Below are 27,051 nucleotides of genomic sequence, written 5' to 3' on the forward strand. Positions count from 1 at the left end.
AGGCTCTGGTAACTATGACTCCAGACCAGAGAAGAGAGTCCATCAACCTGTCCCAGACGGCCCTGGCTGAGAGTGAGGACAAGGTCAAGCCTTACACCCTAGAGGAGTTCTCCTACGACTACTTCAGGTAGCCACACTCACATGCACACTCACACGCACATGCACACTCACGCACACTCACTCACCTCTTACACACTCACTCTTCTCCTCCCCCTCTCTAGACCCCCCTAAGAGCACTCTGAGCAGGGTGATGATCACTAAGGGCCGGGGGAAGGAGTGTCTGTGGTGTTGCACCAGGGAGCCCCTCAAACAGCCTCTGCTGAAGAAGGTGCTGGCCCAGGAAGAGCTCTCCCAGGAGGCTCAACTGGCCTTCGTTGATATCCTTGCTGCCTTTCAGCCATTGTGTATCGAATACTTTTTTATACTTCATACCCAAATCATCTTAAAGTAACTTTATTGAGCTACACAATCAATTTTAAATACATGTTTATTTTATTTTTATTTCACCTTTATTTAACCAGGTAGGCCAGTTGAGAACTACTCGCCGAAGTCAAGGATCGGTAGGATAGTCAGTTTTACGAGGGTATGTTAGCAACATGAGTGAAGGAGGCTTTGTTGCGAAATAGGTAGCCAATTGTAGATTTAATTTTGGATTGGAGATGCTTAATGTTAATCTGGAAGTAGAGTTTACAGTCTAACCAGACACCTAGGTATTTGTAGTTGTCCACATATTCTAGGTCAGAACCGTCAAGAGTAGTGATGAAGAGCATGCATTTAGTTTTACTAGCATTTAAAAGCAGTTAGAGGCCACGGAAGGAGTGTTGTACGGCATTGACGCTCGTTTGGAGGTTTGTTAACAGTGTCCAAAGAAGGGCCAGATGTATACAGAGTGGTGTCATCTGCGTAGAGGTGGATCAGAGAATCACCAGCAGCAAGAGCGACATCATTGATATATACAGAGAAAAGAGTCAGCCCAAGAATTGAACCCTGTGGCACCCCCATAGAGACTGCCAGAGGTCCGGATAACAGGCCCTCCGATTTGACACACTGAACTCTATCTGAGAAGTAGTTGGTGAACCAGCCGAAGCAGTCATTTGAGTCTGTCGATGAGAATGCGGTGATTGACACAGTCAAAAGCCTTAGCCAGGTCGATGATGACGGCTCCACAGTACTGTCTTTTATTGATGGTGGTTATGATATCGTTTAGGACTTTGAGCATGGCTGAGGTGCAGCCATGACCAGCTCGGAAACCAGATTGCATAGTGGAGAAGGTACGGTGGGATTCGAAATGGTCGGTGATCTGTTTGTTAACTTGGCTTTCGAAGATTTTAGAAAGGCAGGGCAGGATGGATATAGGTCTATAGCAGTTTGGGTTTAGAGTGTCTCACCCTTTGAAGAGGGGTTCGATTACGTTTAACATATTGACGTGCATTGCTTTTTGAATGCTAAACCGTTAGCTGGCCAGCTATCTAACCTTGCCCATAGACTGCCTACTGGGTAATGAAACCAATCTGTAATTTGGGTGAACTATCCCTTTAAATGTGATGCAAACCTCAACAGGTCATGTTAGCAGGTAGCCTGGTGGTTAGAGCGTTGGACTAGTAACCGAAAGGTTGCAAGATCGAATCCCGAGCTGATAAGGTAAAAGAAATCTGTCGGTCTGCCCCTGAACAAGGCAGTTAACCCACTAGGCTGTCATTGAAAATAAGAATTTGTTCTTAACAGACCTGCCTAGTTAAATAAAAGGTAAAATAATGTACAGTGCCTTCGGAAAGTATTCCGACCCCTTAAAATTTTCCACATTTCTTTACGTTACATCCTTATTCTAAAATTGATTACATAAATAAAAATCCTCAGCAATCTATACAAAATACTCCATAATGACAAAGCAAAAACAGGTGTTTTGACATTTTAAAACGGAGATACCTTATTTACATAAGTATTCAGACACTTTGCCACGAGACTCAAAATTGAGCTCAGGTGCATCATGTTTCCATTGATCATCCTTGAGATGTTTCTATACAGAGTCCATCTGTGGTGAATTTAATTGATTGGACATGATTTTGAAAGGCACACACCTGTTTATATAAGGTCCCACAGTTGACAGTGCGTGTCAGAGAAAAACCAAGCCTTGACGTCGATGGAATTGTCTATAGAGCTCTGAGACAGGATTGTGTCGAGGCACAGATATGGGGAAAGGTAGCAAATCATTGTTAAATGGAAGAAGTTTGGAACCACCAAGACTAGAGCTGGCCACCCGGCCAAACTAAGCAATCGGGGGAGAAGGGCCTTGGTCAGGGAGGTGACAGAGAACCCGATGGTCACTCTGACAGAGCTCTGGGAGAACCTTCCAGAAGGACAACCATCTCTGCAGCACTCCACCAATCAGCCCTTTATGGTAGAGTGGCCAGACGGAAGCCATTCCTCAGTAAAAGGCGTATGACAGCCTGCTTGGAGTTTGCCAAAAGTTACCTAAACAAGATTCTCTGGTATGATTCAACCAAGATTGAACTTTTCGTCCTGAATAGCCAAGCTTCACGTCTGGAGGAAGCTTGGCACCATCCCTGCAGTGAAACATGGTGGTGGCAGCACCGTGCTATGGGGATGTTTTTCAGTGGCAGGGACTGGGAGACTATTCGGGATGGAGGCACAGATGAACAGAGCAAAGTACAGAGAGATCCTTGATGAAAACCTGCTACAGAGCACCCAGGACATCAGACTGGGGCGAAGGTTGACCTAACAACAGGACAACGACCCAAAGCACACAGCCAAGGAGAAACTTCTCAAATATAGGTGTGCCAAGCTTGTAGCGTCATACCCAAGAAGACTTGATGCTGTAATCACCGCCAAAGGTGCTTCAACAAAGTACCGAGTAAAGGGTCTGAATACTTATGTAAATATGATATTTCAGTTTTTTAATTATGAGCTATTGTGTGTAGATTGATGAGGAAAAAACAATTTAATCCATTTTTAAATAAAGCTGTAACTTAAACTGATGAAAAAGTCAAGGTGTCTGAATACTTTCCGAAGGCACTGTACATTATGTAGTAATGCATCATGGTTTTATGTCTGTGTTTAGCGTGTGTGGTCTTGTGGTCAATGTTTTGTCATGGTCCTTGACCGCTCCCCTGCACCCCTGATGAAGTATATGGGTGACTACCCGTCCAAGCGAGCGCGTTCGGTCTACGAGCTGACCGACCAGATCTTTGAAGGAGCGCTGAAGGCAGAGCCACTGAAAGACGAGATCTACTGTCAGATCCTCAAACAGATCACAGAGAACCACATCAAGTATGTCTGACTGTGCAGTCTACACACACATGTACTCTCTCAGGGATGTTGTGGTCATATGGGTATTGACCATGGTGCATATGTGGCTGTGGCGTGTCTGCCTGCCTGCATGTGTTTGTCTGCCTGTCTGTGTTTGTGTGTGTGTGTGTGTGTGTGTGTGTGTGTGTGTGTGTGCAGGTACAGTGAGGAGAAGGGCTGGGAGCTGCTGTGGCTTTGTACAGGTCTGTTCCCCCCCAGTAACATTCTGCTACCCCACGTCCAGAAGTTCCTCCAGGCTAAGAAGCACCACCACCTCGCCCCCGACTGCATGCAGAGACTCCAGAAGGCCTTACGGTATATCTTACCCGCTTGTAAAGTATATTTACTTTAAGTGTTTTGACATATACACACATTACAGGTTCAACCATTTTGGCAAAAGTATAATTGTATTTAATTGAGTTTCTCAGCTATGTAAACAGAGCAGAAAAGACTGATGTATTGACGCAAGGGACAAATCCTCAATTGAGATCCATGCAAGATTTACAAAAACATTTGAGTTATGTGTGTGGATCTCAAGTAAGTATTCGGCTCTTAACTCGAGAGCCACTCAAGATCCATGCCATCTTACTCATATTCCTTCCTTTGTCTTTCTATTGTCTTCCTCTGGGTGAACTAACAGTCCAACAGTAATTGTAGCATGATGTACTACAGTACCCATACTGCTCTGTACCCATAATGCTCTCTCCTTACCAATACAGTAATGGATCCAGGAAGTACCCGCCTCACCTGGTGGAGGTGGAGGCCATCCAGCACAAGACCACGCAGATCTTTCACAAAGTGTTCTTCCCCGATAACACAGATGAGGTGAGAGGTCAACCTCATCAATGTTGTAACAAAGTCGCAATGGCACAATGAAGCCCAAAACATGAAGTCAACATTGAGACAATGTTGTGTGTTTGCTGGGTAACAGAGACAAATACAAATAGTGTAAATGTAGCTTTTTTTACAGGCTTTCAAGGTGGAGTCGAGCACCAAGGCCAAAGAGTTCTCTCTGAACATCTCAGGCAGACTGCTCCTCAAGTCTTCCGAGGGCTTCAGCCTGTTTGTCAAGATCACTGACAAGGTACACTACTAGTATATGACCGATATTACATCTGAAATCCACAGTGGTGAAACTGCCACGTCCATTTGTGATATTACAACAACAAAGAAACTACTCCAAACAAAGGACAATGGGTTTTTTTCTCCCTCGGACATCATTGCAGGTAAAACAGCAGAATAGGTACTGTGACTTTTTTTTTTACAGTGATGCTGGATGCGCCTCTCCTCCATTTGATAAGCCTCACCAGCAAGAAAAACTGGTTGCAATGACGTCATTAGGACGCGTTTAAAAAAAACTCTGTGGGCAGGTTGTATACTGGTTGTAAAATTATGTTTGTTAAACATGACGTATTTAACTGGTTGTAATCTGTTTATATGACCAGATAACAACCAACATATGACATCTTTCCCTGACTTCTTGATGACTTCATGAAAAAAAGACTCATGTCTGGTTGTAATCCGATGTTTCCACAACTAGAAAACAACTTTACAACCAGAAAATTACGTCATTATGACCCATGCAAAAGTTTGCCCTCTGGATCAGTAAAAGACTGTTCTTATAACATACAAAAATACACCCAAATAATATATATAATTTCATAATATTTATCCAAATTATATACAGTATATTACAGTATGAGTCACAGATCTTAATAATTCAAAACAGGGCTGTTTTGAAAGATTCTATACCTCTCTCTACCTCCACTAGGAGTTTACACCAATTTTATTTTTGTAAGATTTCACTACTGTCCGAATGTGAGGGTGATTCAAATTCTAGATAAACTGTATCAATATTTATGTTTGACCTTTGACCTTTGCTGGTTGTTTCCAGGTCATCAGTGTGCCTGAGGGGGATTTCTTCTTTGACTTTGTAAGGCATCTGACCGACTGGATCAAAAAAGCTAGACCCGCAAAGGACGGTAAAGACATGTCTTGACTGTAGAGGGCCCTAGATTCAGTAGAACGGTTACCCATAGCAGCATAGCCTAGTGGTTAGAGCGTAGCCTAGTGGTTAGAGCGTAGCCTAGTGGTTAGAGCGTAGCCTAGTGGTTAGAGCGTAGCCTAGTGGTTAGAGCGTAGCCTAGTGGTTAGAGCGTAGCCTAGTGGTTAGAGCGTAGCCTAGTGGTTAGAGTGTTAGTGTTGGACTAGTAACCGAAAGGCTGCAAGTTCAAATCCCCTAGCTGACAAGGTACAAATCTGTTGTTCTGCCCCTGAACAAGACAGTTAACCCACTGTTCCTTGAAAATAAGAATTTGTTCTTAACTGACTTGCCTAGTTAAGTAAAGGTAAACATTTTTTTTATCCATGATTAGATCTGTTCTTTATCACCTTTAAATCTCCAAGACAAACATGTGCTTTATTCAGTAACAACAAGATATTTGGGGTATTTTCTCAGAGAAACGACCATATTTAATCTTAGATCTGTGTCACTCTGATCAAAATATGAGTTCTCTAAAGCCTCAAAGAAGTTTCCTTTCAACTTTCCTGTAGGCATCTGACATTTGCTTGGTCCACAAGAAAGAAAGACAGAAAGTCAACCATCCTATTAATCCTAAGGATGCGGCCTTCAGGGTTGGGCCACATAAACATTTCATCAAACATGGTGTGTCATGTCAACACGTTGTGGCAAGGGTTAATCCTAGGTGAAGGTTAAGCTTGGGTTTGGGAACTTTCTAGCAGAAAAAGAAACGTACACCTATTTAGGCGAGGTGCTGGCTAGCGGAGTAGAAAACTTGGAAAGAAAGGAGAGCAGCACACTCTAGGAGCTCAGATGCAAAAATGTAATGTCCAACGTTTCAACAGTCAAGCTGTCTTCATCATACCCTGGTGAAGACAGCTTGGCTGTCGAAACATTGGAAATGACATTTTTGCATCTGAGCTCCTAGAGTGTGCTGCTCTCCTTTCTGGGTTTGGGAACTTGCCATCTATGTAGATGTATTTAAATGAGAAGTATGTCCTGAATCTCTCTCTCTCGTCCATCTGTAGGTATAGTGCCTTCACTGAGCTATCAGGTGTTCTTCATGAAGAAACTGTGGACCAATACCATGCCAGGGAAAGACTCCATGGCCGACTCCATCTTTCACTACTACCAGGTGTGTGTGTGTGTGTGTGTGTGTGTGTGTGTGTGTGTGTGTGTGTGTGTGTGTGTGTGTGTGTGTGTAGTCATTTAAATGGTTAAAATAAATAAATAAATCATCTTTTAATGTGGCATGAACACAAACTGTCAGGATATTTTCATCTGATTGTCAAACAAATCACTTCAAAAAGTTGTTTATCCACTACAAAATAATTTCAGCATCCAGACAAAAAGTACCTTTTTTGAAGCATGGAAAGTCAGAACACTTGAAATGGGGCTGAAACTGTGCCAGGAAAAGTGGGATGGTCACCCTTCCACACACGGTCAACTTACTAGACTAGGCTATGTGTATTGCCATGAACTTCAAATAGGCCAGTGATGTATGTATGTGTATGTATGTATGTATGTGGATGTATGTGATGTAGGCCTAGTAGTAAAATAAAAAGGTGGGGAAACTCTGATTGGCGGTCACAGTAAAAAAAAAGTTATGCTCCCATTTAATTTCAATTAATTTTTTCAAAAAAAGTGGGTAAACAGCGTTTATTTGCATTTACTCTCCACTAGGCCTACACCACTGCCAATAGCATACCCTCTCAGCCAACGTAGTTCTACACAAAATGAACCCATGCAGAACAGGTAGCCTACATTCAATATAATACATGACTTGAATCAAAACATGTTTTATTCCCTACAGTGGCTTGCGAAAGTATTCACCCCACTTGGCATTATTTCTATTTTGTTGCCTTACAACCTGGAATTAAATGGATTTTTTTTTTTTGGGGGGGGGTCATATAATTTGTTTTCCACAACATGCCACTTTGAAGATAAATACAATAATAAAAATGAAAACTTGAGCGTGCATATCTATTCACCCCTCCCAAAGTCAATACTTTGTAGAGCCACCTTTTGCAGCAATTACAGCTGCAAGTCTCATGGGGTATGTCTCTATAAGCTTGGCACATCTAGCCACTGGGATTTTTGCCCGTTCTTCAAGGCAAAACTGCTCCAGCTCCTTCGAGTTGGATGGGTTCCGCTGGTGTACAGCAATCTTTAAGTCATACCACAGATTCTCAATTGGAATGAGGTCTGGGCTTTCCAAGACATTTAAATGTTACCCCTCAAACCGCTCAAGTGTTGCTTTAGCAGTATGCTTAGGGCCGTTGTCCTGCTGGAAGGTTGAACCTCCATCCCGTCTCAAATCTCTGGGAGACTGAAACAGGTTTACCTCAAGAATGTCCCTGTATTTAGCGCCATCCATCATTCCTTCAATTCTGTCCAGTTTCCCAGTCCCTGCCGATGTAATAAGATCCCCACAGCATTATGCTGCCACCACCATGCTTCACTGTGGGGATGGTGTTCTCAGGGTGATGAGAGGTTTTGGGTTTGCGCCAGACATAGCATTTTCCTTGATGGCCAAAATTCTCAATTTTAGTCTCATCTGACTAGAGTACCTTCTTCCATATGTTTGGGGAGACTCCCACGTGCCTTTTGGCGAACACCAAACGTGTTTGCTATTTTTTTTCTTTAAGCAAAGGCTTTTTTTATGGTCACTCTTCCGTAAAGACCAGCTCTGTGGAGTGTACGGCTTAAAGTGGTCCTATGGACAGATACTCCAATCTCAGCTGTGGAGCCTTGCAGCTCCTTCAGTGTTATCTTTGGTCTTTTTGTTGCCTCTCTGGTTAATGCCCTCTTTGCTTGGTCCGTGAGTTTTGGTGGGTGGCCCTCTCTTGGCAGGTTTGTTGTGGTGCCATATTCTTTCCATTTTATAATAATGTATTTAATGGTGCTCTGTGGGATGTTTAAAGTTTTGGATATTTTTTTTATAACCCAACCCTGGTCTATACTTCTCCACAACTTTGTACCTGACCTGTTTGGAGAGCTCCTTGGTCTTCATGGTGCCGCTTGCTTGGTGATGCCCCTTGCTTAGTGGTGTTGCAGACTCTGGTGCCTTTCAGAACAGGTGTTTGTATATATATACTGAGATCATGTGACACTTAGATTGCACACAGGTGGACTTTATTTAACTAATTATGTGACTTCTGAAGGTAATTGGTTGCACCAGATCTTATTTAGGGGCAAAGGGGTGAATACATATGCACGCATCACTTTTCTTTTTTACATTTTTTGGAACAAGTTATTTTTTTAATTTCACTTCACGAATTTGGACTATTTTGTGTATGTCCACCACATGAAATCCAAATAAAAATAATTTTAAATTACCGGTTGTAATGCAACAAAATAGGAAAAACTCCAAGGGGGATGAATACTTTTGCAAGGCACTGCAGTTCATGAGTTGTCCATAATTCATGAATTAATGCTTGAAGTCGTCACAGATCGTGTGACATAAAACACCTTTAAGTATCAAAAGTAAAATTCCTTCAACCAGACGGCATCATTTTAATTTTTTTAATTTATTTACGGATAGCCACGGGCACAGTCCAACACTCAGACAGAATTTACATAAGAAGCTTTTGTGTTTAGTGAGTCTGCCAGATCAGAGTACAAATACCCCTAAAAAACGACTTAGTACTTTAAAATATGTTTACATAAGTACTTTACACCACAGTGCATGAGAGCATTCTTGTGTGTGTGCTCATATGTGCTTCACTGTCTGCATATTTGTTTAAGTGTATTGACCCTACTCACTGCTCTCTCTTCAGGAGCTTCCCAAATATCTCCGTGGTTACCACAAGTGTTCCCGAGAAGAGGTTTTCCAGCTGGGAGCTCTGATCTACAGGGTGAAGTTCGAGGAAGACAAATCCCAGTTTCCCAACGTTCCCAAGATGCTGAAGGAGCTGATCCCTCAGGACCAGATTAGACACCTCTCGCCTGAGGTCTGGAAACGGGTGAGTTGTAAAATCAGAATTCCGATAGGACTAGTTTATCTGGACCGCGTGACCTGATCGAGAAAACTATACGAGTGCTGATCTAGGATCAGTTTTGCATTTTAGGTCATAAAGAATAAGAGGGGGACCCTGAATGTAGATCCCATTCTTTGTGAATACCCTTACCGCTTCTGGCAAACAGTTGTGGCAAATATTTGTCCAATTTGCCGCAAATATGCAGCAAGCTCAAATTTCCACATGCAAATTGGTTTTGTGGCAAACTATTACGGCAAATATGCGGTGACTTGTGAACTTCTGGCAAACAATTCTAGGATACATTCTACTGATTATGGAAATTAGATCATGTTTTTGGTTAGTTTATGTATTAAAAACATTGAAATGTTTTATCTACATAAACCAAATCACATCATTTAAAATTAACTTGCTTCTCACAGAGAAAACAAAACTAAACATACAACATTTTGAAAATACACTGAACAACATGTATTCAATTTCTTAACAGATAAAAATAAATCCAATACAACATGAAATCATCAGAATGCTAAATAAATATTTTGTAAAAATATTTTTATGTAGTTACGACATTTACATGAGAGAAATGTGAACACCACAGGGATGTTGACTCGTCTCCGTGATTTTGGACTTCTAACCCGTTTTAAACATTGTGTGCCTGAGCTAGAGTAGTGTTTGTGAGGGTGGAACCTGAAGGGGTTCGGAGCCAGTTCTTCTCACAAAAACGTCTGAATGGTTTGAGCTCATCTATGAAAAGCTGAGACTCTCACGAACATGTAATGCTGTTTTGCTCTGTGATGCTCATAAGCCACACATGAGTAGATAGAAGGTAAGGAGTTCTTCTACATAGAAGATCGCAGGAAATCCCAGGACATAGTGTCTATAATACTCTTAATAAGCTCACATTGTTTCTGTCACAAACTACACGGTTGTCACTAACTAGTTGGACATTCATTTCCCACTGAGCAAACAATTTCTGTACTTACTGAATTATTTTTTATCAGATGTTTGCTTGGTGGACCTTATCTTTTTGTGTTCTGCTTTTAGCCCTGGTTGTCCTGAAAAGAAAATGGTAAAACACTTAATTGTGAGGCAAAATATAAGGGCTGAACATGCAGATAAATGAAAGTAGTGAGAGAAAAAAATCTGATTTTTGCTGGGGTTTGGCGAACTGTTTGCCACTAGTGGCAATAAGTATTATTATTGGGGCAGATTCACCACTAGTGGCAATAAGTATTATTATTAGGGCAGATTCACCACTAGTGGCAATAAGTATTATTATTAGGGCAGATTCACCACTAGTGGCAATAAGTATTATTATTAGGGCAGATTCACCACTAGTGGCAATAAGTATTATTATTAGGGCAGATTCACCACTAGTGGCAATAAGTATTATTATTAGGGCAGATTCACCACTAGTGGCAATAAGTATTATTATTAGGGCAGATTCACCACTAGTGGCAAACATTTGCAAACTTCTGGCACTATTTATAGCTCCCAGACAAGCTTAATACATTCTATGCTCGTTTGGAGGCAGACAATACCGAGCCATCGGGGAAGACTCTCGCTGCTCCGGACCAGGTGCTTTCGCTCTCCGAGGCTGACGTGAGGAACTCTCAAAACAGTGAATAGTCATGAAGCTGCCAGCCCAGATGGCATTCCTGGCCTCGTCCACAGAGTGTCTGCTGACCAGCTGGCAGGCGTCTTCTTGGACATCTTCAACCTGTCCCTGTCCCAGGCTGTAGTCCCCACCTGCTTCAAGGAGACCACCATCGTCCCAGTGTCCAAGAAAAACAAGGTGACATACCAAAATTAATATAGCCCCGTCATCAAATAGTGCTTCCATAGGCTGGCCATGACCCACATCAAGGACAGCATGCCAGGCACACTGGACACACTCCAATTTGCCTACTGCTCTAACAGATCCACAGAAGATGCCATTTCCATCCTTATTCACACGACCAATAACCCATCTGGACAAGAGGAACACTTATGTGAGAATGCTGTTCATTGACTACAGTTCAGCATTCAGCTCTATTGTTCCCTCCAAGCTCGACACCTAGCTCAGAGCCCTGGTCTGGACACCACTCTGCAACTGGATCCTGGACTTCCTGACGGGCAGACCACTGGCTGTGAGGATTGGCAACAACACCTCCACACTGACTCTTAACACAGGGACCCCCCAGGGGTGTGTCTTCAGCCCTCTTCTGTACTCCCTGTTCCCCCACAACTGCATCAAATTTGCTGACGACACCATGGTTGTAGGCCTGATAATCAACAATGACGAGTCAGCCTATACGGAGGAGGTAGGTGAACTTGCATTGTGGTGCCAGGATTGCAAGGCCCTCCAGCGGGTGGTGAAGATGGCGCAGTACATCACTGGGACAATGCTCCCACCCATCCAGAACATCTACTCAAAACTGTGCATGAGGAAAGCCCGCAACATCATCAAGAAGCCTACACACACCGGTATCGGAGCATGAAGTCTGATACCAACAGGCTCCGAGAGTCATCAGACTGCTGAACATTGAACTGGTCTGACCACCTGCTCTGATTCTCGTTACTTTAGCACACATGCACGCATCCACACATACAGTATACACGCACACGCACACACACACACACACACACACACACACACACACACACACACACACACACACACACACACACACACACACACACACACACACACACACACACACACACACACACACACACACACACACATCACAACTGCTGCTACCAGAATCGTATTATGATTGCTAAATAGTGCATAATTTAAACACTTGCCCCCCAATCCTCCCTTCCCCAAAACACGTTTAAATATTGGACTATAATTGTCCCTTTCTGTACTATACTTGTGCTTAAAATGTTTATTCTACTGAGCCATTTACTTTATGTTCATATTCGTATCTTGTATAATTTCTTATTGTTGTTGCATTGTCACGAAGGAACCTACAAGTTTCGTTGGACGGTGTATATCATTTGTATCCCGTACATACGACTAATACAACTTGAAACTTGATTTTGTTGCACACTATTTACTTGCGGGAAGTTCGCAGCAACAAATTCATTTTTGTGTCGGGACCATGGTCCTAGTCATTGTGTCATCAAAAATATATAAACAACATGCTAATTAAATTGTCTGAGCAATGATTTTGTGCTAATTTAGCATAGGTACAGTAGTTTAGTGAACTACGCTTGCGTGAAGAGTAACCTTGCCCGAGACCTAAAGACTTGCTCTAGCTTCTCAAATAAATGCCTAAGCTTTAGGTCAGTGGGAGTGCATAAGAAACCAGGGTTTAAATCATATTTGGTCGCAAACTCTGCTGCTTGTTTTTCTGTCTCACAGTCTATAGTGGCGTTCTTCAACAAGCAGTCGGGGAAGACTCGAGAGGAGGCCAAGCTATCATTCCTCAAAGTCATCTTCAAGTGGCCTACATTTGGCTCGGCCTTCTTTGAAGTCAAGGTAAAGATGTATATAGGAGTGCTGTATCGATTCCTGTATGAATTCAGGTTATTGTGCAGAACCGGGGCAGAATGATCTTTGTTTGTGGGGTTATTCTTTAGTGCATTAGAGTTACCGTGTGCATTTGAGTGCTGTTTGGTACTTTAGGAGGTTTTTGTTCCAGTGTTCAACTAACTTTTCTTGATCAATGGTCAGAAAACTCAACTCTATCTCAGGTCATGGACTATTGCTATTGACCTGCTCAGAGGGTTGCTGTGAATCCCTTGCTACTTTCTTTTGATGTATTGTTGTTTTCTTTATGTATTATCTTTGTCTGTGTATACAGTACATGTACCTATTGTCTGCCTCAATCACAGTATTTGTTTATATGATTACTAAAAAATAGTTCACAAACTCAAGTTGTTCGTTATAGATTTATAAGATACCACTTAACAGATGTTCTCCTATTCAACAGCAAACCACTGATCCAAACTTTCCAGAGACCCTCTTGATAGCAATAAACAAACATGGTGTCAGCCTGATCGACCCCAAGTCAAAGGTGTGTGTGTGTGTGTGTGTGTGTGTGTGTGTGTGTGTGTGTGTGTGTGTGTGTGTGTGTGTGTGTGTGTGTGTGTGTGTGTGTGTGTGTGTGTGTGTGTGTGTGTGTGTGTGTGTGTGTGTGTGTGTGTGTGTGTGTGTGTGTCATGGAAGTTGTGTATGTGTGTGTGCTAAACGTGTATTTCTCCCAATTCCCACCTTAACAGGACATCTTAACGACTCACCCGTTCACTAAGATCTCTAACTGGAGTAGTGGAAACACCTACTTCCACATCACCATCGGCAACATGGTCCAAGGCACCAAGCTGCTGTGTGAGACCTCACTGGTGAGCTACTGGACATTTCAAAACTCACGATATGACATGACATGAGATGTCAATGGCTCTCAGGCAGTGTTGGTATACAGTATTTAGGGCTAGCCTATTTTAGATTCCTCACCCTCTACACAAACAGTGCCTTCAGAAAGTATTCAGACCCCTTGACTTTGTCCACAGTTTATGTTACAGCCTTATTCTAAAATGTATAACATTATTTTTTACCCTCATCAATCTACACACAATAACCCATATTGACAAAGCGAAAAAATAAATAAATAAAAACAGAAATACCTTATTTAGTAGCCCTTTGCTATGAGACTTGAAATTGAGCTCAGGTACATCCTGTTTCCATTGATCATCCTTGAGATGTTTCTACAACTTGTCCACCTGTGGTAAATTCAATTGATTGGACATGATTTGGAAAGGCACACACCTGTCTATATCTGTTTGCCCCATAAGTTGCACACGCATCGGCTTTGTTGCTAAACAACCAACCCGTCTATTAACCAAAGTCTTCTCAAGATATCACTGCATTGTCGGAACTAGAAGCACAAGCATTTCGCTACACTCGCATTAACATCTGCTAACCATGTGTATGTGACAAATACAATTTGATTTGATTTGAAGATGCTGAAGTGAAAAATAGGGTTTCGTTTAAATCACACTTGACTAGACTGTAGGTGTCATGTGGCCAAAAATCATAGTAATTGTCTTAGCCTGAAAAAGCCATTTTATGGTATACATCTGAGGTTCTGTAGCTTTGTGGAACTTGAAATAATGAATGCATAGAACGCCTGGGTTTAAATGCTGAGTGTTTGATAAGGCCAGCTTGGAGTGACAATTGACCAGGTTTTCACTTTTGAGACTATTCTGTTGGCTCAATTGCGCCAGTCAAGCTCAATCAAGTGCCTGCAATAGTATTTTACAGATACACCTATTTGAACACAGGTCTGATTCATAGGCAACCATGAAATATGGAAAAACATGAATGTACCTTTGACCTTGTTTGTCTGTGTGACCACAGGGCTACAAGATGGACGACCTCCTGACCTCTTACATCAGCCAGATGCTGACCACCATGACCAAACAGCGCGGTTCCCGTGGAAACATCAAGTGAGCTGTAAAGTGATTGATCCCGCTGTTGACCGTAGTAGGCTTCTCAGATCTATTACACGTGTCTCATTAAAACAGAGAGGGATACATACAACCTTTACGCCATAACATGTCAAATCAATGACATGCACACACACACATACACACATCGATTCACTTGACTGATTTTCTCCCAAATATTGTGGATGAAAGAGAGTGGGAAGTGCAAACGCTTGGGAATCTCTGGTCTATGAGTCTGTTCTACTGATACTGGTCATCTCAGGACTAAAGGCACAATGTTGCTACATCGTCTGAATGCAATGTCTGAGACATTGAATGAATATAATGCATCTCCACGCACTTGTGTTAAAGAAATGTACTTGGATCGTTGGTTAAGGGGATAGAGGCAAGACAGCGGCGTTGTGACTAGAATTCTCTTTTTGTATTGTCAGTGGGAAGTGTGACGATTGATGTTTTGGCTGATTGTCCGATGTTGTTTTATATCTTGGGTCTTAATTAACAATCACCAAATTGCCTTTACTTAACCTATACTCAAATGCACAACCAACAATTAAATTACAACTTGTTACATGGCAACTAATCAGGAGCTTTGTTTATAAAATGTCTAAGTCCATACTATATATACTATAATCGCTATTCTATTTTGGTTTAGAGTTTAATTCAACATTTTCCCTTATTGTCATAGGCAGGCTAAATAGTTTCTTTCAATATCTATTCATACCTACAGTAATCACTGTTATTAGTACACTTCATATACTGAAGTACATTTGATGAGTACAGTCAGATTGACCTCTGGACATTAGCTGTCTCTAGGACTTTGCATACAGTGTGTATACCACATCACTGTAAAAACCTTATTTAATCATGTGATATTTCTAACGAGCACAGATTTAGCTGTTTGCTTACTTAATTATTGAAGCAAATTTTTATTCTGTAAATAAATTCTGTATCATATGACTGCTTTTTATAATTGTGGAGCAGTCAATGATTTTTAAGTATTGAAGGTGAACTCCGGTAAATGACAAAATACAGTATCATATACATACAGATATCAACAACAGATTGCCAGTTTTGGCATATTAAAGTTATGTTAGTATTGATGTCTGTAAGCAGGATGCCCCCCACCACAGGCATCGCACACACTCCCGCGTCATAAGCCATGAAAAACATTTTTAGAATAATACTGAACAAAAATATTAACGCAACATGCAACGATTTCAAAGCTTTTCCTGAGTTACAGTTCATACAGAATTAGGAAATCCGTCAATTGAAATGAATTATTAGTCCCTAATCAATGGATGTCACATGACTGGGCAGGGGTGCATCCATGGGTGGGCCTGGGAGGGCATAGGCCCACCCATTTGGGAGCCAGCCAATCAGAATAAGTTTTTCCCACAAAAGGGCTTTATTACAGAAATAAGCTTTTTGTGTGTGGTTAATATCTGGGATCTTTTTATTTCAGCTCATGAAACATGGGACCAACACACTACAAGTTTCATTTGTATTTTTGTTCAGTGTAGCTTTAAAACTGCAAAATTCTTTCTCAGCCTCATGGCAAAATGTGTAGAATATCAGGAAATTAGCTCAGGGATTGCTGACAGTCGGGACTATCCTTGCCCAGCAGGGAAACCCAGCCCAGCAGGGAAACTTATGTTCCGTTCATTTTTGATCATGTTAACGCAAGAAGTCGCTTTCTTCCCTCTCAATAACGACATTGTTTAAAATGACTTCATAGTGAAATAGGCTCATACTAAATACAATGGCTATCACTGCCAACTGAGTGTTTTCCTCTCAGCTTCATTTTGGACATTTGTTGCCGGTCTTCTAACTCTGGATTAGCAGGGCCTCTATTTTCTTACATGAGAATTGTTAGGCACTTTGCAAATCTCACACTATGGAACACAAAAATGTCTATCGCAGAATGGGAAATTAACAGAATGACGACAATAAAATGACAAATTGGCATGTTTGAAAAATGGTCTTTTAATATGATATGTCATCCTGTTACAATCGGAAGAGTAACTAAAACAACATACAGCTTCTTAAATGTCTAAATCAGAAGTAGAACGAAGACGATCTTACAACCAAGAGACACTACAGGTGTCGTACGTAGATGACAAATCAGAATTGTACTGTATCTATACTGTGATTCTTTGGCAGAACATACTTTTCTTTTGTAGGTATTCCTAAGGCTTTGTACGGTGGCTTTTAGAAGCTACCTTGCCCTTTCGGACCACCGTAGCTTTGTGAGGAGTTACTCATCAATATGTCGTCAGTCATAAAGGAATCTTAACAGGTTCAATAGTAATTATTAGAAAAAAAACATTCTCTCAGCTACCAGAGCTGAAGTTGGCATTATTCACATTGATTTGGCTCAGTAAAGCTGAGGCAGAATCAAGTGAAGGGAGATGTAAGAGTTCTGCTATAATCTGGCCAAAAGGACTAAACATTGTATAACATTTGGTTTTTTAATCCTTGCCAGAAGGATTTTCATTTGTGTTGAAAAGACTAAACAAATTTGTTAAAAACATTGAACTCAATATGGACCTTGGAAATACACAGTCTAATTGTTCTCAGTAGGTCACTGTTATGTTGTTGCAGTGATTATACAGTATGTTGCAAGGTTCTCTGGGTGTCACCCCATTACGCCGCCTAATGCTCTAAAAGTGCTTATAAACGTAGACTACAATCAAACACATTAATTTATCTCCAGAAATAAACAGAATCATCGTGTCATATTCAAACCTGGGTTCTAATAGTATTCATTTGTCTTTGCAATACTTTGCCCATTTGATTGGAGTGCCAGATTCCAGATGGGCGGAGTTTGCACTTTTGTAACTACTTCATTAGTTCCCTAAATGCCAGGAAAGCTCAATCAAGCACAGCATAAGTATTCGAAAGAAAACAAACATGTACTAATTGAACTCCAGTCTGTCATATACACACACACCTTATCGACCACTACTCTCTCACAGTAAGGAAATGGTAAAGTGTTTGTAATTGACGTAACTCGACACTGCAGTGGCTGCTGAAATGGTAAAGTGTTTGTAATTGACGTAACTCGACACTGCAGTGGCTGCTGAAATGGTAAAGTGTTTGTAATTGACGTAACTCGACACTGCAGTGGCTGCTGAAATGGTAAAGTGTTTGTAATTGACGTAACTCGACACTGCAGTGGCTGCTGAAATGGTAAAGTGTTTGTAATTGACGTAACTCGACACTGCAGTGGCTGCTGAAATGGTAAAGTGTTTGTAATTGACGTAACTCGACACTGCAGTGGCTGCTGAAATGGTAAAGTGTTTGTAATTGACGTAACTCGACACTGCAGTGGCTGCTGAAATGGTAAAGTGTTTGTAATTGACGTAACTCGACACTGCAGTGGCTGCTGAAATGGTAAAGTGTTTGTAATTGACGTAACTCGACACTGCAGTGGCTGCTGAAATGGTAAAGTGTTTGTAATTGACGTAACTTCGACACTGCAGTGGCTGCTGAAATGGTAAAGTGTTTGTAATTGACGTAACTCGACACTGCAGTGGCTGCTGAAATGGTAAAGTGTTTGTAATTGACGTAACTCGACACTGCAGTGGCTGCTGAAATGGTAAAGTGTTTGTAATTGACGTAACTCGACACTGCAGTGGCTGCTGAAATGGTAAAGTGTTTGTAATTGACGTAACTCGACACTGCAGTGGCTGCTGAAATGGTAAAGTGTTTGTAATTGACGTAACTCGACACTGCAGTGGCTGCTGAAATGGTAAAGTGTTTGTAATTGACGTAACTCGACACTGCAGTGGCTGCTGAAATGGAAAGGAACCCATGGAGGGCAAAATAAATTGAGAATATCTACAGCGGAAGGTTTCTTTTTTTTCTGATATTAATGCAGTGAGTAATCCATTTCCATGGGCCTGGTTCAATAGTGTAGTCATCTCTTCCCAGAATCACAGGGTGTCTGTAGTGTGAAGAGTTGGTTATGGTCCTTGAGGCTGTGTGGGCTTTAATCTGGGATTTACGGATTCATTTCTATGCAATGAAATCCTTTCTGCAAGTGACACAACATCAGCGCCACTTATAGCTCAGATAGTGAGAATGAGAAATAGTTCAATGATGTGAGGCCTAAAAGTTACAGGGGTTGACAGGTTTAACTCCGGGTTACCATGTTGGGTCCTGGTGAGATGCCAGGTTGGGCCCAGGGGTGTTGTGAGAGTGAGGGGGAGGGGGAGGAATGGTTTGTTTGAACTGGGCCTCACAGAGGAGATTGGTTCTCAGTGCTCAAATGGTCGCCAGGTGAGGCTCAGTGGCTAGAGGGCTTCCAGCAGGCTCTCCCAGGATGTTGACACTGGAGACGGACCACACATCACTCATCTCTGTCAGGGGGATGAGGTTAGCGGGTTAGGGGTTGGCAATGGTCATTATCATTCATATGTAATAATGATTAAGTAATACATGTAATACATTGTCTTTTTCATTTCAACCCATCTCTGTTCTAAGCCTATATAGCAGGGTTCCCCAACTGGCGCCCGCAGGCGGACACTCATCTCTGTTCTAAGCCTATATAGCAGGGTTCCCCAACTGGCGGCCCGCAGGCGGAATTTGGCCCACGAGTGATTTTCATTTGTCCCCCCCCCTCAAGTTTTCTGAGCAAAAATAATAATAGTAATTGATTTATTTTTATTGATGGATATAAGACTGTAAAATCACCAGCAAATCAACTCCAAGTGATTTGAATTCCCACGCATAATAGAGAGATATAAGCTATGTGATCATATACAAATGTAAGCCAGGTTTAAAAGTATTATGTGTTATTGTATATGTTTGCAAATTGACCGCAAGAAGTCCGGTCTACAAATGATTTGTAATTATGTTCCGGCCCCCTGACCATCCGCTCAAGACAAAAATCAGCCAGCGGCTGAATATAATTCATGTTCCCTGCTATATAGGGTTAGTGCGTGCGTGTGTGTGTACATGTATCTCATATGTCACCAAAGACTGGGTATCTCCTACTGACAACCTCTAACTCACCTGTCCTGAACTTGCTGTAGGTGCCGTGTTCTAGTGTGTGTTTGCTGCCCGAATAGAAAGCCAAGCCTCGTTCTCGCCACCTGTCACCAACACAGTTACAGTCATCACTATAAGCAGTGACACGACAGGAAGGAACACTACAGGAAGTGACATCACCGTTATATCCAAAACAGACCTACCTTCATCCGAAGCTTAAATTTCAATCACATAACCAATCTACGTTTTTTTTTATTTAGGCATATTAAAAAGGCACCTTATGACAACCCTTGCTCTCTGTATTCTGGTGGGCTCACTCACCAGTGGAAGATGAAGATGATGAGGATGAGGATGAAGGACACCACATCGGTGAGGACCCACATCAGATTGTACTCATCTGGAGTCTGAGAGAGAAAGACAGACAACCATTGTCTCTAGGTGTATTACTTTCACCAATCAAAATAATTTTAGATCTGTGATACTTCAAGGAAGGTAGGATATAGGCTGCATTTGGGCCCTTTATCCCAATAATCAGTCTTTTCTCTCAAAGTGTGCACGTGTTCACTTCCCTTCATGGATATGGAAGAAAATGACCAGTATAAAATACCAGTATGATGGAAACTCCCTCTAGCTCATACCTACACCAAAATAGTAGAGCCACGGAGAGTAGAGCCACGGCTGGCTGATCACATCACACCTACACCAAAATACAATGTTTTTACATTTGTGGAGAGTAGTGAACAAGTGCACACTTCTTGTGAAAATATAGATTATTGGGATGCAGAAGTATTTGTCCCAGGTTGTTTTTCTCACCATGAGGAAAAGGGGTCTGGTGAGTTTGTAGAGGAGCTGTGGGGAATTGGTGGTGACAGACTGAGCCCCGGAGCACCAGGCCAGAGAGTAGAGCCACGGCTGGCTGATCACATACAGGTTGGTGCTGATGTTAGCCGCCGCATACTCACTGGGGGAGGCATCACACACAGACAGATAATGAACAAACACATAGCCAGTTAACGCACAGACATACACACACAAACACATAGCCAGTTAACGCACAGACATACACACACAAACACATAGCCAGTTAACGCACAGACATACACACACACAAACACATAGCCAGTTAACGCACAGACATACACACACACAAACACATAGCCAGTTAACATACACACACAAACACATAGCCAGTTAACGCACAGACATACACACACAAACACATAGCCAGTTAACACAGACATACACACACAAACACATAGCCAGTTAACGCACAGACATACACACACAAACACATAGCCAGTTAAAGCACAGACATACACACACAAACACATAGCCAGTTAACGCACAGACATACACACACAAACACAGACACACCTGATCATCTCTGTAGACATGGAGCTGTAGTGCAGGTTGAGTTGGACGATGTGGTTCTGCTGCAGCTCCTCCACTGGACTCCAGGACCCAGAGGTCTGCTGGAGGTCAGGGTCCATCTTCTGGACCAGGCTCCGCAGGTCTGGGGGCAGCCACAGCACCTGTCACACAGAGAACACACACACAGACTAGAGGTCTTTATGGATCCACCTGTACCCGAATACCTGAAACCCGATCCGAGACCCGAGCGGGATCGGATCTAGAATTAGAAAACATTTCACGGGTCTGGGTCAAATCTCCTGTGATTGTCACAGGTCTCGAGTAGGTGTAATTTTAACTGACTATCCCGGAAGGACCCATTTAGATCAGAACGCGACTGCTGCAGTAGAGAGAGATAGAAATGGTATAATTTATGCAACTGCTCTTTGCTTTTCACGAGAGTGCCGCTTGTAGCTTGTTGTTGGCCAATCATAAGTCATCAAAATGTAATGTAAATGTAAATCAAAGAGGCAATAGGCTACAGTCATAGAGCCTCCGTGTGGGGCAAAAGTTATATAAAAGTCTATACGGAATGGTTCAAGTTGTCCTCGAGTTTGTTTGGACCGGGTCTCTATATTGTCAACATTTATTTATGCATATCGGGTCCAGATGGGAAAGCCCCAGGTCCATTTCGGGAACGGGTCCAACTTTTTGGACCGTGAAGGCCCCTAACACAGACACAAAGTGAATAAGTTTCCCCTAGGTGCAGATCTAGGATCAGCTTCCCATCCCCCAATCCTAACCTTAACCCCATTAGTGAGGAAAATGCAAAACTGACCCAAGATCAGCACCTAGGGGCAACTTCACCCTACTTCTCTTTATAACATCATCCCACAGTGCCCTCACCTGGTGTGAGTGGATGGAGGACTCGTTCTGGATGACCTCGAGGGTGTGTGTGATCCAGGTGTCCCTGTAGGGGTGGCCCCGAGGGGGGCGGTAGAGGTCAAAGATCACCTGTTTGCCCCTCCGGGCTGCCAGTTCCAGGAAGTCCCTGAGGGTGCACACAGACTGGTTCTGTGCCTGCGCCCGGTCCTCGGCGCCCAGAGACCAGGCCGTGCCGAAAGGGTCGCGCTGCAGAACCACCAGGGGGAGAGAGACAGTCAGTATACGGAATGCTTTGGCATCATGGCAAATCATATTTCATGGCACAATGCAGGAGACAATGTAATATCACATTGTATTCCATAAAGTCGTTGGTTGTCCAATTGGAGTTGAGCAATCAATAACCTCCCGCCCCCATCAATAGTACTTTGGTGTAGTGACAAAATGTCTACCTTAACTATCCATCATCTTATTATATTGTCGTAACTACTTCCATTGGTATCCCATCATGCAATGTCCATGAAGCGAAATGATCATGATCTTTATTAAAAAGCAGTTCAAGACCAGGCTTATTTTAGGTGACCCTGAGTCTTCCTGAGGTACTACCACAGCGGCGGTTGGTGACTCACATAGAGGAACCAGTCCCCGGCGTTGAGGGTCTCCAGCTCTCCCCAGGTGAACATGGCCGCAGGGGCATCCGTCCGGTTGGGGAACACCTTCTGCACATTGGTAGTCCTCCTCAGGGTGCGGTCGTGCATCAGGAAGGGCACCCCGTCGTAGCTATGGCAACGAGAGGAGGACATGGCAGTTACTGAGTTGATGGTTATGGAGTTGACCATTGCAGAGTTGACAGTTACAGAGTTGACTGAAGTGCATCACGATAACTCCATCAAAGAGACCCAGGTACTTTATCAATCTATCTATAATTTATTCAGGTACGCCAGTCTCCTTCAATAAATGTTTACCTCCAATAAAAATGCCAGGAAAAACATTGGAAAGAACCTGATGGCAATGGCTTGTTGATGATATGAGCTGACCAGCTACAAGTATGTTGAGTTAACCTTGCACAGCAAGCTTGTTTCATAATACCCACGACTGGTGAGATAGCATGTCCCAACATTAGTCTTCGGTACACAAGATGGACAGGGTGTGAGGAGGGTTGACAACCACCACTGACCTGATGGTGACGTCAGTCTCCAGACCTTCCCCACCAGCCTCCACTGCCTTCTCAAAGGACATGAGAGTGTTCTCTGGAGCAAGCTGAGATTTAATACACATAAACATGATTCTAACATAGTTATCCCAAACAGAGGCGCTACCAGCACAGATGATAAATAGCAGGCATAAACATCAGTTCAGCAAACTAGTGACCCGGTCACTTCCTGATATGGTCATAGCCACATTCAACATGGCCGCTTGTAAGCATGTTAGCCTTTGTAGTTTTAACGCTGATGCTAACTTGCCCTTACTGTCCATACTACTGTGTGTTATTATCTATAGCCTTAGGCCTACTAGCCCGTGGCCTGCTAGCCTAGCATGCTAGCTCCCCCGTACATGTTGTATACTATACTAGTCACTAATATCATCCTGTTGTATACTGCCTATGCTATTCTAGCCCTCACTACAGTATGCTACCATTTCTGCTATGTAGCCTGTTTGCCTGCATTACTGCTTTGTAGCATGTTAGCTTACTAACCCCTGTGTATTACTGTATATTTATTACCAGCCAATAATATTACCTTGCTAACGCTACTACAACCATTACTATTTTGTGCTAACCCATTGCTATGCCATTGCTGATTTGTATATATTGCATCACTGCTATTACTATTGCATAGCCAATACTGCCATCCCTCTGTTGTAATATATACAGTGTTCGCTGTTCCTTCTGTCGTACAGAAAACCACTATATACTATCATTACAGCTAGTCTCCTCTTCTTGCTTGCTGTGTGACTGTCCGTTCGGTGTGGCATTAAAGTGTGAGTTGTATCCCTGTCCCCGGTTAGGCATTATCAGTCCTCTTACCAGGACTCTGGGACAATTGCACCTGTAATCGAAACCCGACACCTCTATCGGAGACCACCACATGGTGGCTCTCTTTTTCAACTACTACTACCAATACAATGTAACTGCTATGTTTGATGTTATGTAACTTGTATAAATAGTCGTTTCCAGTCAGTTTTTAAAATAGTTGATAAGAATGGGTTGGCATTAATGTTGTTGCGGACGAGGCCTACCCACCATGGGTGCCCCTCTGTGCCCGATGAGGGCTGGAGCGGGGCCTAGAGCACCCTCTTTTTTGAGGCAGGGTGAGTACATGCCCAGGGGCACTAAGTAGAGGGCACACAGAACGGCCAAGTACAGCCCCATGATGAGTGTCCGCCCTACTGGAACACACACACACACACACACACACACACACACACACACACACACACACACACACACACACACAGTTTATTATGGGATACAGATATCCATTTCTGGTTGATTCATTTCCTTAAGACCAAAGAAATTACACCAGACTACACATTTTGTAAAACAAATAATTCAAATCTAACAAAACATGAATATCTACCGCTGTATTGACTATATGCAGACATATTATACGTTTGAGATCAGAGGAGGCTGGTGGAAGGAGCTATAGGTACCATTTCATTGATTCCATTCTAGCCATTACAATGAGCTCCTATAGCTCCTCCCAGCCTCCTCTGATTGAGATAGAAAACCTCCCTGAAGTTTCCGTCCTTGCCCTAGGTATGATGTCAGTATTTGCCTAATTCTACTCTGCAATTTGCATATTATTTATACAGCTGCTCAAACATGCCCCACCTACTCAGTCTCACCTTTCTTATTGATGCGGAAGAAATGTAAGGCTATTGGCCAGGATAGCAGTGTCATCAACAAGACTCCTCCCACATGCAAATATGGCGCCGTCACCTATTCAAAACATAAACAAATTGCAGAAGGTGGGGGAAAGACAGAGAATAAAGAGATAGTGATGACTATAAAGATGAAAGAAGGGAGGCCCCACCTGGAAAGAAAGGAGGAGAGTGGTCCACTCTTTGCTCCATAGGTCAGACAGAACTGCAGTGGCCACAATGGAGAAGGCTAGAGTCACCAGAATGCCAATCTGGCAACACACCCAGAGTTAGGATAACATACAACCATTAGCACCATACCATACTCACACTACTGAGCACTTCATTCACCTAACTTTGAACTGAGCTGAGCAAAATTAATGTTCACTTCTTTTTTCAGGATCTATCCATAAATCTGCAGCATTCAGCATTTATTTGAACTTTTCTTCTACAAGGCAGTCAGCAATTTCTTCTAGGTAAAATCATTAATTTCATCTTGTCACAGAAGAATGGATGGGATGATTATACAACTTATAGGCAATAAGGACAAAGTGATGGATAGGACACGAGGTAGAGAAGTAGGCAGGAAGTTCAAAGGAGCGCGGATGTTACCTTGTGGCCCCAGTGTAGGTACAGCTTCTGTCCCTCTGACAGCAGACACACAGCCAACAGCTACAACTCAAACCACACACACCTCATATCAGACAGATGCCAACCACCCCTCAAACATAAAACCACATAAATACACCCCTCAAACAAAAAAAAACACAAATACACCCCTCAAACAAACAAAAAACACCCCTCAAACAAAAAACACACACAAATACACCCCTCACCAGCAGCAGAGTGACGTAGCTGAAAAAAGAGGCAGCAATGACCAGCAACACCACAGACCAGGGGAACCAGAATCCTAGGTTCCCAAAGTTAAACCTGGAAAGGTGAGAAAAGGGGAAGAAAGCAAGAGGGGCAGAAAGAGGATGACAAGAGTTGAGAGAGAAAATGTGTGTGTGTGTGTGTGTGTGTGTGTGTGTGTGTGTGTGTGTGTGTGTGTGTGTGTGTGTGTGTGTGTGTGTGTGTGTGTGTGTGTGTGTGTGTGTGTGTGTGTGTGTGTGTGTGTGTGTGTGTCACATGTGAGTGCGAGAGCAGGAGCCACACAGAGAGCGAACAGTCAGCACCAGAGACACTAGTCGTGACTATACAGTATGGTAATGTTGTTAGTCTGTGTGTGTATAATGTCTGTGTGTGTGCCCTTGAGTATTTATATATTTGCGTGCTTGTTAATAAAAGTACTTAGATGTGTGTACACATTACGAATACATACTAGCACACCTACCAGTCAAAATCATTGTAGTCATTCTGAGCTTCACTCCAGAAGTAGAGGAAGACCAGCGTGAGACAGAAAGTCATGATGAGGAGAACAAAGCTGACACACTCCAACTGCAGGATAGAGAAACACAATAAGTCCCACAGACTTCATAGCAAATTCATAACCCATATATACTGTTGGCATGAAAATGCACAATACCAAGAAATGAACAGAGATTGGGATTGGACTGACAACATTTTGGTTGCAAGGCAGCGATTTAGGACAGAGCCAAAACCTCCTCCACACTGATCACTTCTCTTTGTATGTTTGACCCCAACACGAGGTAAACAACTCAAGTCTGGGCTACCATTATTCAATGATTAGAATGTCACACAGCAAGTTGTTTTTTTGCAGCATTGAATAATCTTACAAAACATAGAAGCGTGCCAGTCTTTCACGGGGCTGGGAAATTCAAAACGTGTGAATGTGCATTCGAAGGTATTCAGACCCCTTCAGATTAAATTTTTTTTAATCCATTTTAGAATAAGGATATAACGTAACAAAATGTGGAAAAGGGGAAGGGTTCTGAATACTTTCCGCACTCACTGTATGTATTTATACCCTAGAATGCTTTCCATACAGTTTACGGCGTGCCCTTTGAACTCTGAGGAGAGGGAGGAATGCGAGGAAAAAGCTCCCCATTGGCTTAACAATGATTGTAAAACCTTGACAGTACAAATGATGTAAGCAATGCTAGAGAGAGATATCGATAGTGGGGGAGATAAAGAAAGAGAGTATGTGTTTGACTCACGTTGTGAGGCTGGGTGTGTGTGAGAGAGTACATTGTTGTAGTGTGTGTGTGTGTGTGAGTATAGTCTCTGCACTGTCAAGGTTATTTAACCATCCTGTAAAACCAC

General features: G+C 42.6%; 2 protein-coding genes across 4 annotated transcripts in view; one reads left to right on the plus strand and one right to left on the minus strand.

The window, feature by feature from the left end:
* The window catches only part of LOC118391763 (unconventional myosin-VIIa-like), an 83,881-nt gene extending 67,163 nt beyond the window's left edge, over positions 1-16,718 (plus strand). Inside the window, exons 37-49 of the mRNA XM_052457716.1 lie at positions 3-127; positions 220-377; positions 3,135-3,288; positions 3,466-3,621; positions 4,026-4,131; positions 4,277-4,390; positions 5,201-5,288; positions 6,355-6,461; positions 9,106-9,291; positions 12,659-12,775; positions 13,230-13,313; positions 13,519-13,638; positions 14,654-16,718. Of these exons, the coding sequence (XP_052313676.1) occupies positions 3-127; positions 220-377; positions 3,135-3,288; positions 3,466-3,621; positions 4,026-4,131; positions 4,277-4,390; positions 5,201-5,288; positions 6,355-6,461; positions 9,106-9,291; positions 12,659-12,775; positions 13,230-13,313; positions 13,519-13,638; positions 14,654-14,746 (1,608 nt within the window). The 3' untranslated portion in view covers positions 14,747-16,718. The remainder of the gene's footprint in view (positions 1-2; positions 128-219; positions 378-3,134; positions 3,289-3,465; positions 3,622-4,025; positions 4,132-4,276; positions 4,391-5,200; positions 5,289-6,354; positions 6,462-9,105; positions 9,292-12,658; positions 12,776-13,229; positions 13,314-13,518; positions 13,639-14,653) is intronic.
* Positions 1-27,051, minus strand: part of LOC118390955 (glycerophosphodiester phosphodiesterase domain-containing protein 5-like) — a 248,573-nt gene that overhangs the window by 211,264 nt on the left and 10,258 nt on the right. Inside the window, exons 3-16 of one of the 3 annotated variants that reach the window (XM_035781829.2) lie at positions 26,162-26,265; positions 25,665-25,758; positions 25,441-25,500; positions 25,002-25,100; positions 24,814-24,907; positions 24,209-24,351; positions 23,144-23,226; positions 22,596-22,746; positions 21,991-22,215; positions 21,109-21,266; positions 20,548-20,695; positions 20,056-20,138; positions 19,759-19,838; positions 18,216-19,103 (exon numbers count right to left, since the gene is read on the minus strand). In XM_035781829.2, the coding sequence (XP_035637722.2) occupies positions 19,009-19,103; positions 19,759-19,838; positions 20,056-20,138; positions 20,548-20,695; positions 21,109-21,266; positions 21,991-22,215; positions 22,596-22,746; positions 23,144-23,226; positions 24,209-24,351; positions 24,814-24,907; positions 25,002-25,100; positions 25,441-25,500; positions 25,665-25,758; positions 26,162-26,265 (1,617 nt within the window). In that variant the 3' untranslated portion in view covers positions 18,216-19,008. Of the gene's footprint in view, positions 1-18,215; positions 19,104-19,758; positions 19,839-20,055; positions 20,139-20,547; positions 20,696-21,108; positions 21,267-21,990; positions 22,216-22,595; positions 22,747-23,143; positions 23,227-24,208; positions 24,355-24,813; positions 24,908-25,001; positions 25,101-25,440; positions 25,501-25,664; positions 25,759-26,161; positions 26,266-27,051 lie in introns of those variants that run through there. The other 2 variants (XM_035781828.2, XM_052457714.1) reach the window with 2 other exon arrangements.

The sequence above is a fragment of the Oncorhynchus keta genome, chromosome 12 (genome assembly GCF_023373465.1).
Source record: "Oncorhynchus keta strain PuntledgeMale-10-30-2019 chromosome 12, Oket_V2, whole genome shotgun sequence".
In the NCBI taxonomy this organism is placed as follows: Eukaryota; Metazoa; Chordata; class Actinopteri; order Salmoniformes; family Salmonidae; genus Oncorhynchus; species Oncorhynchus keta.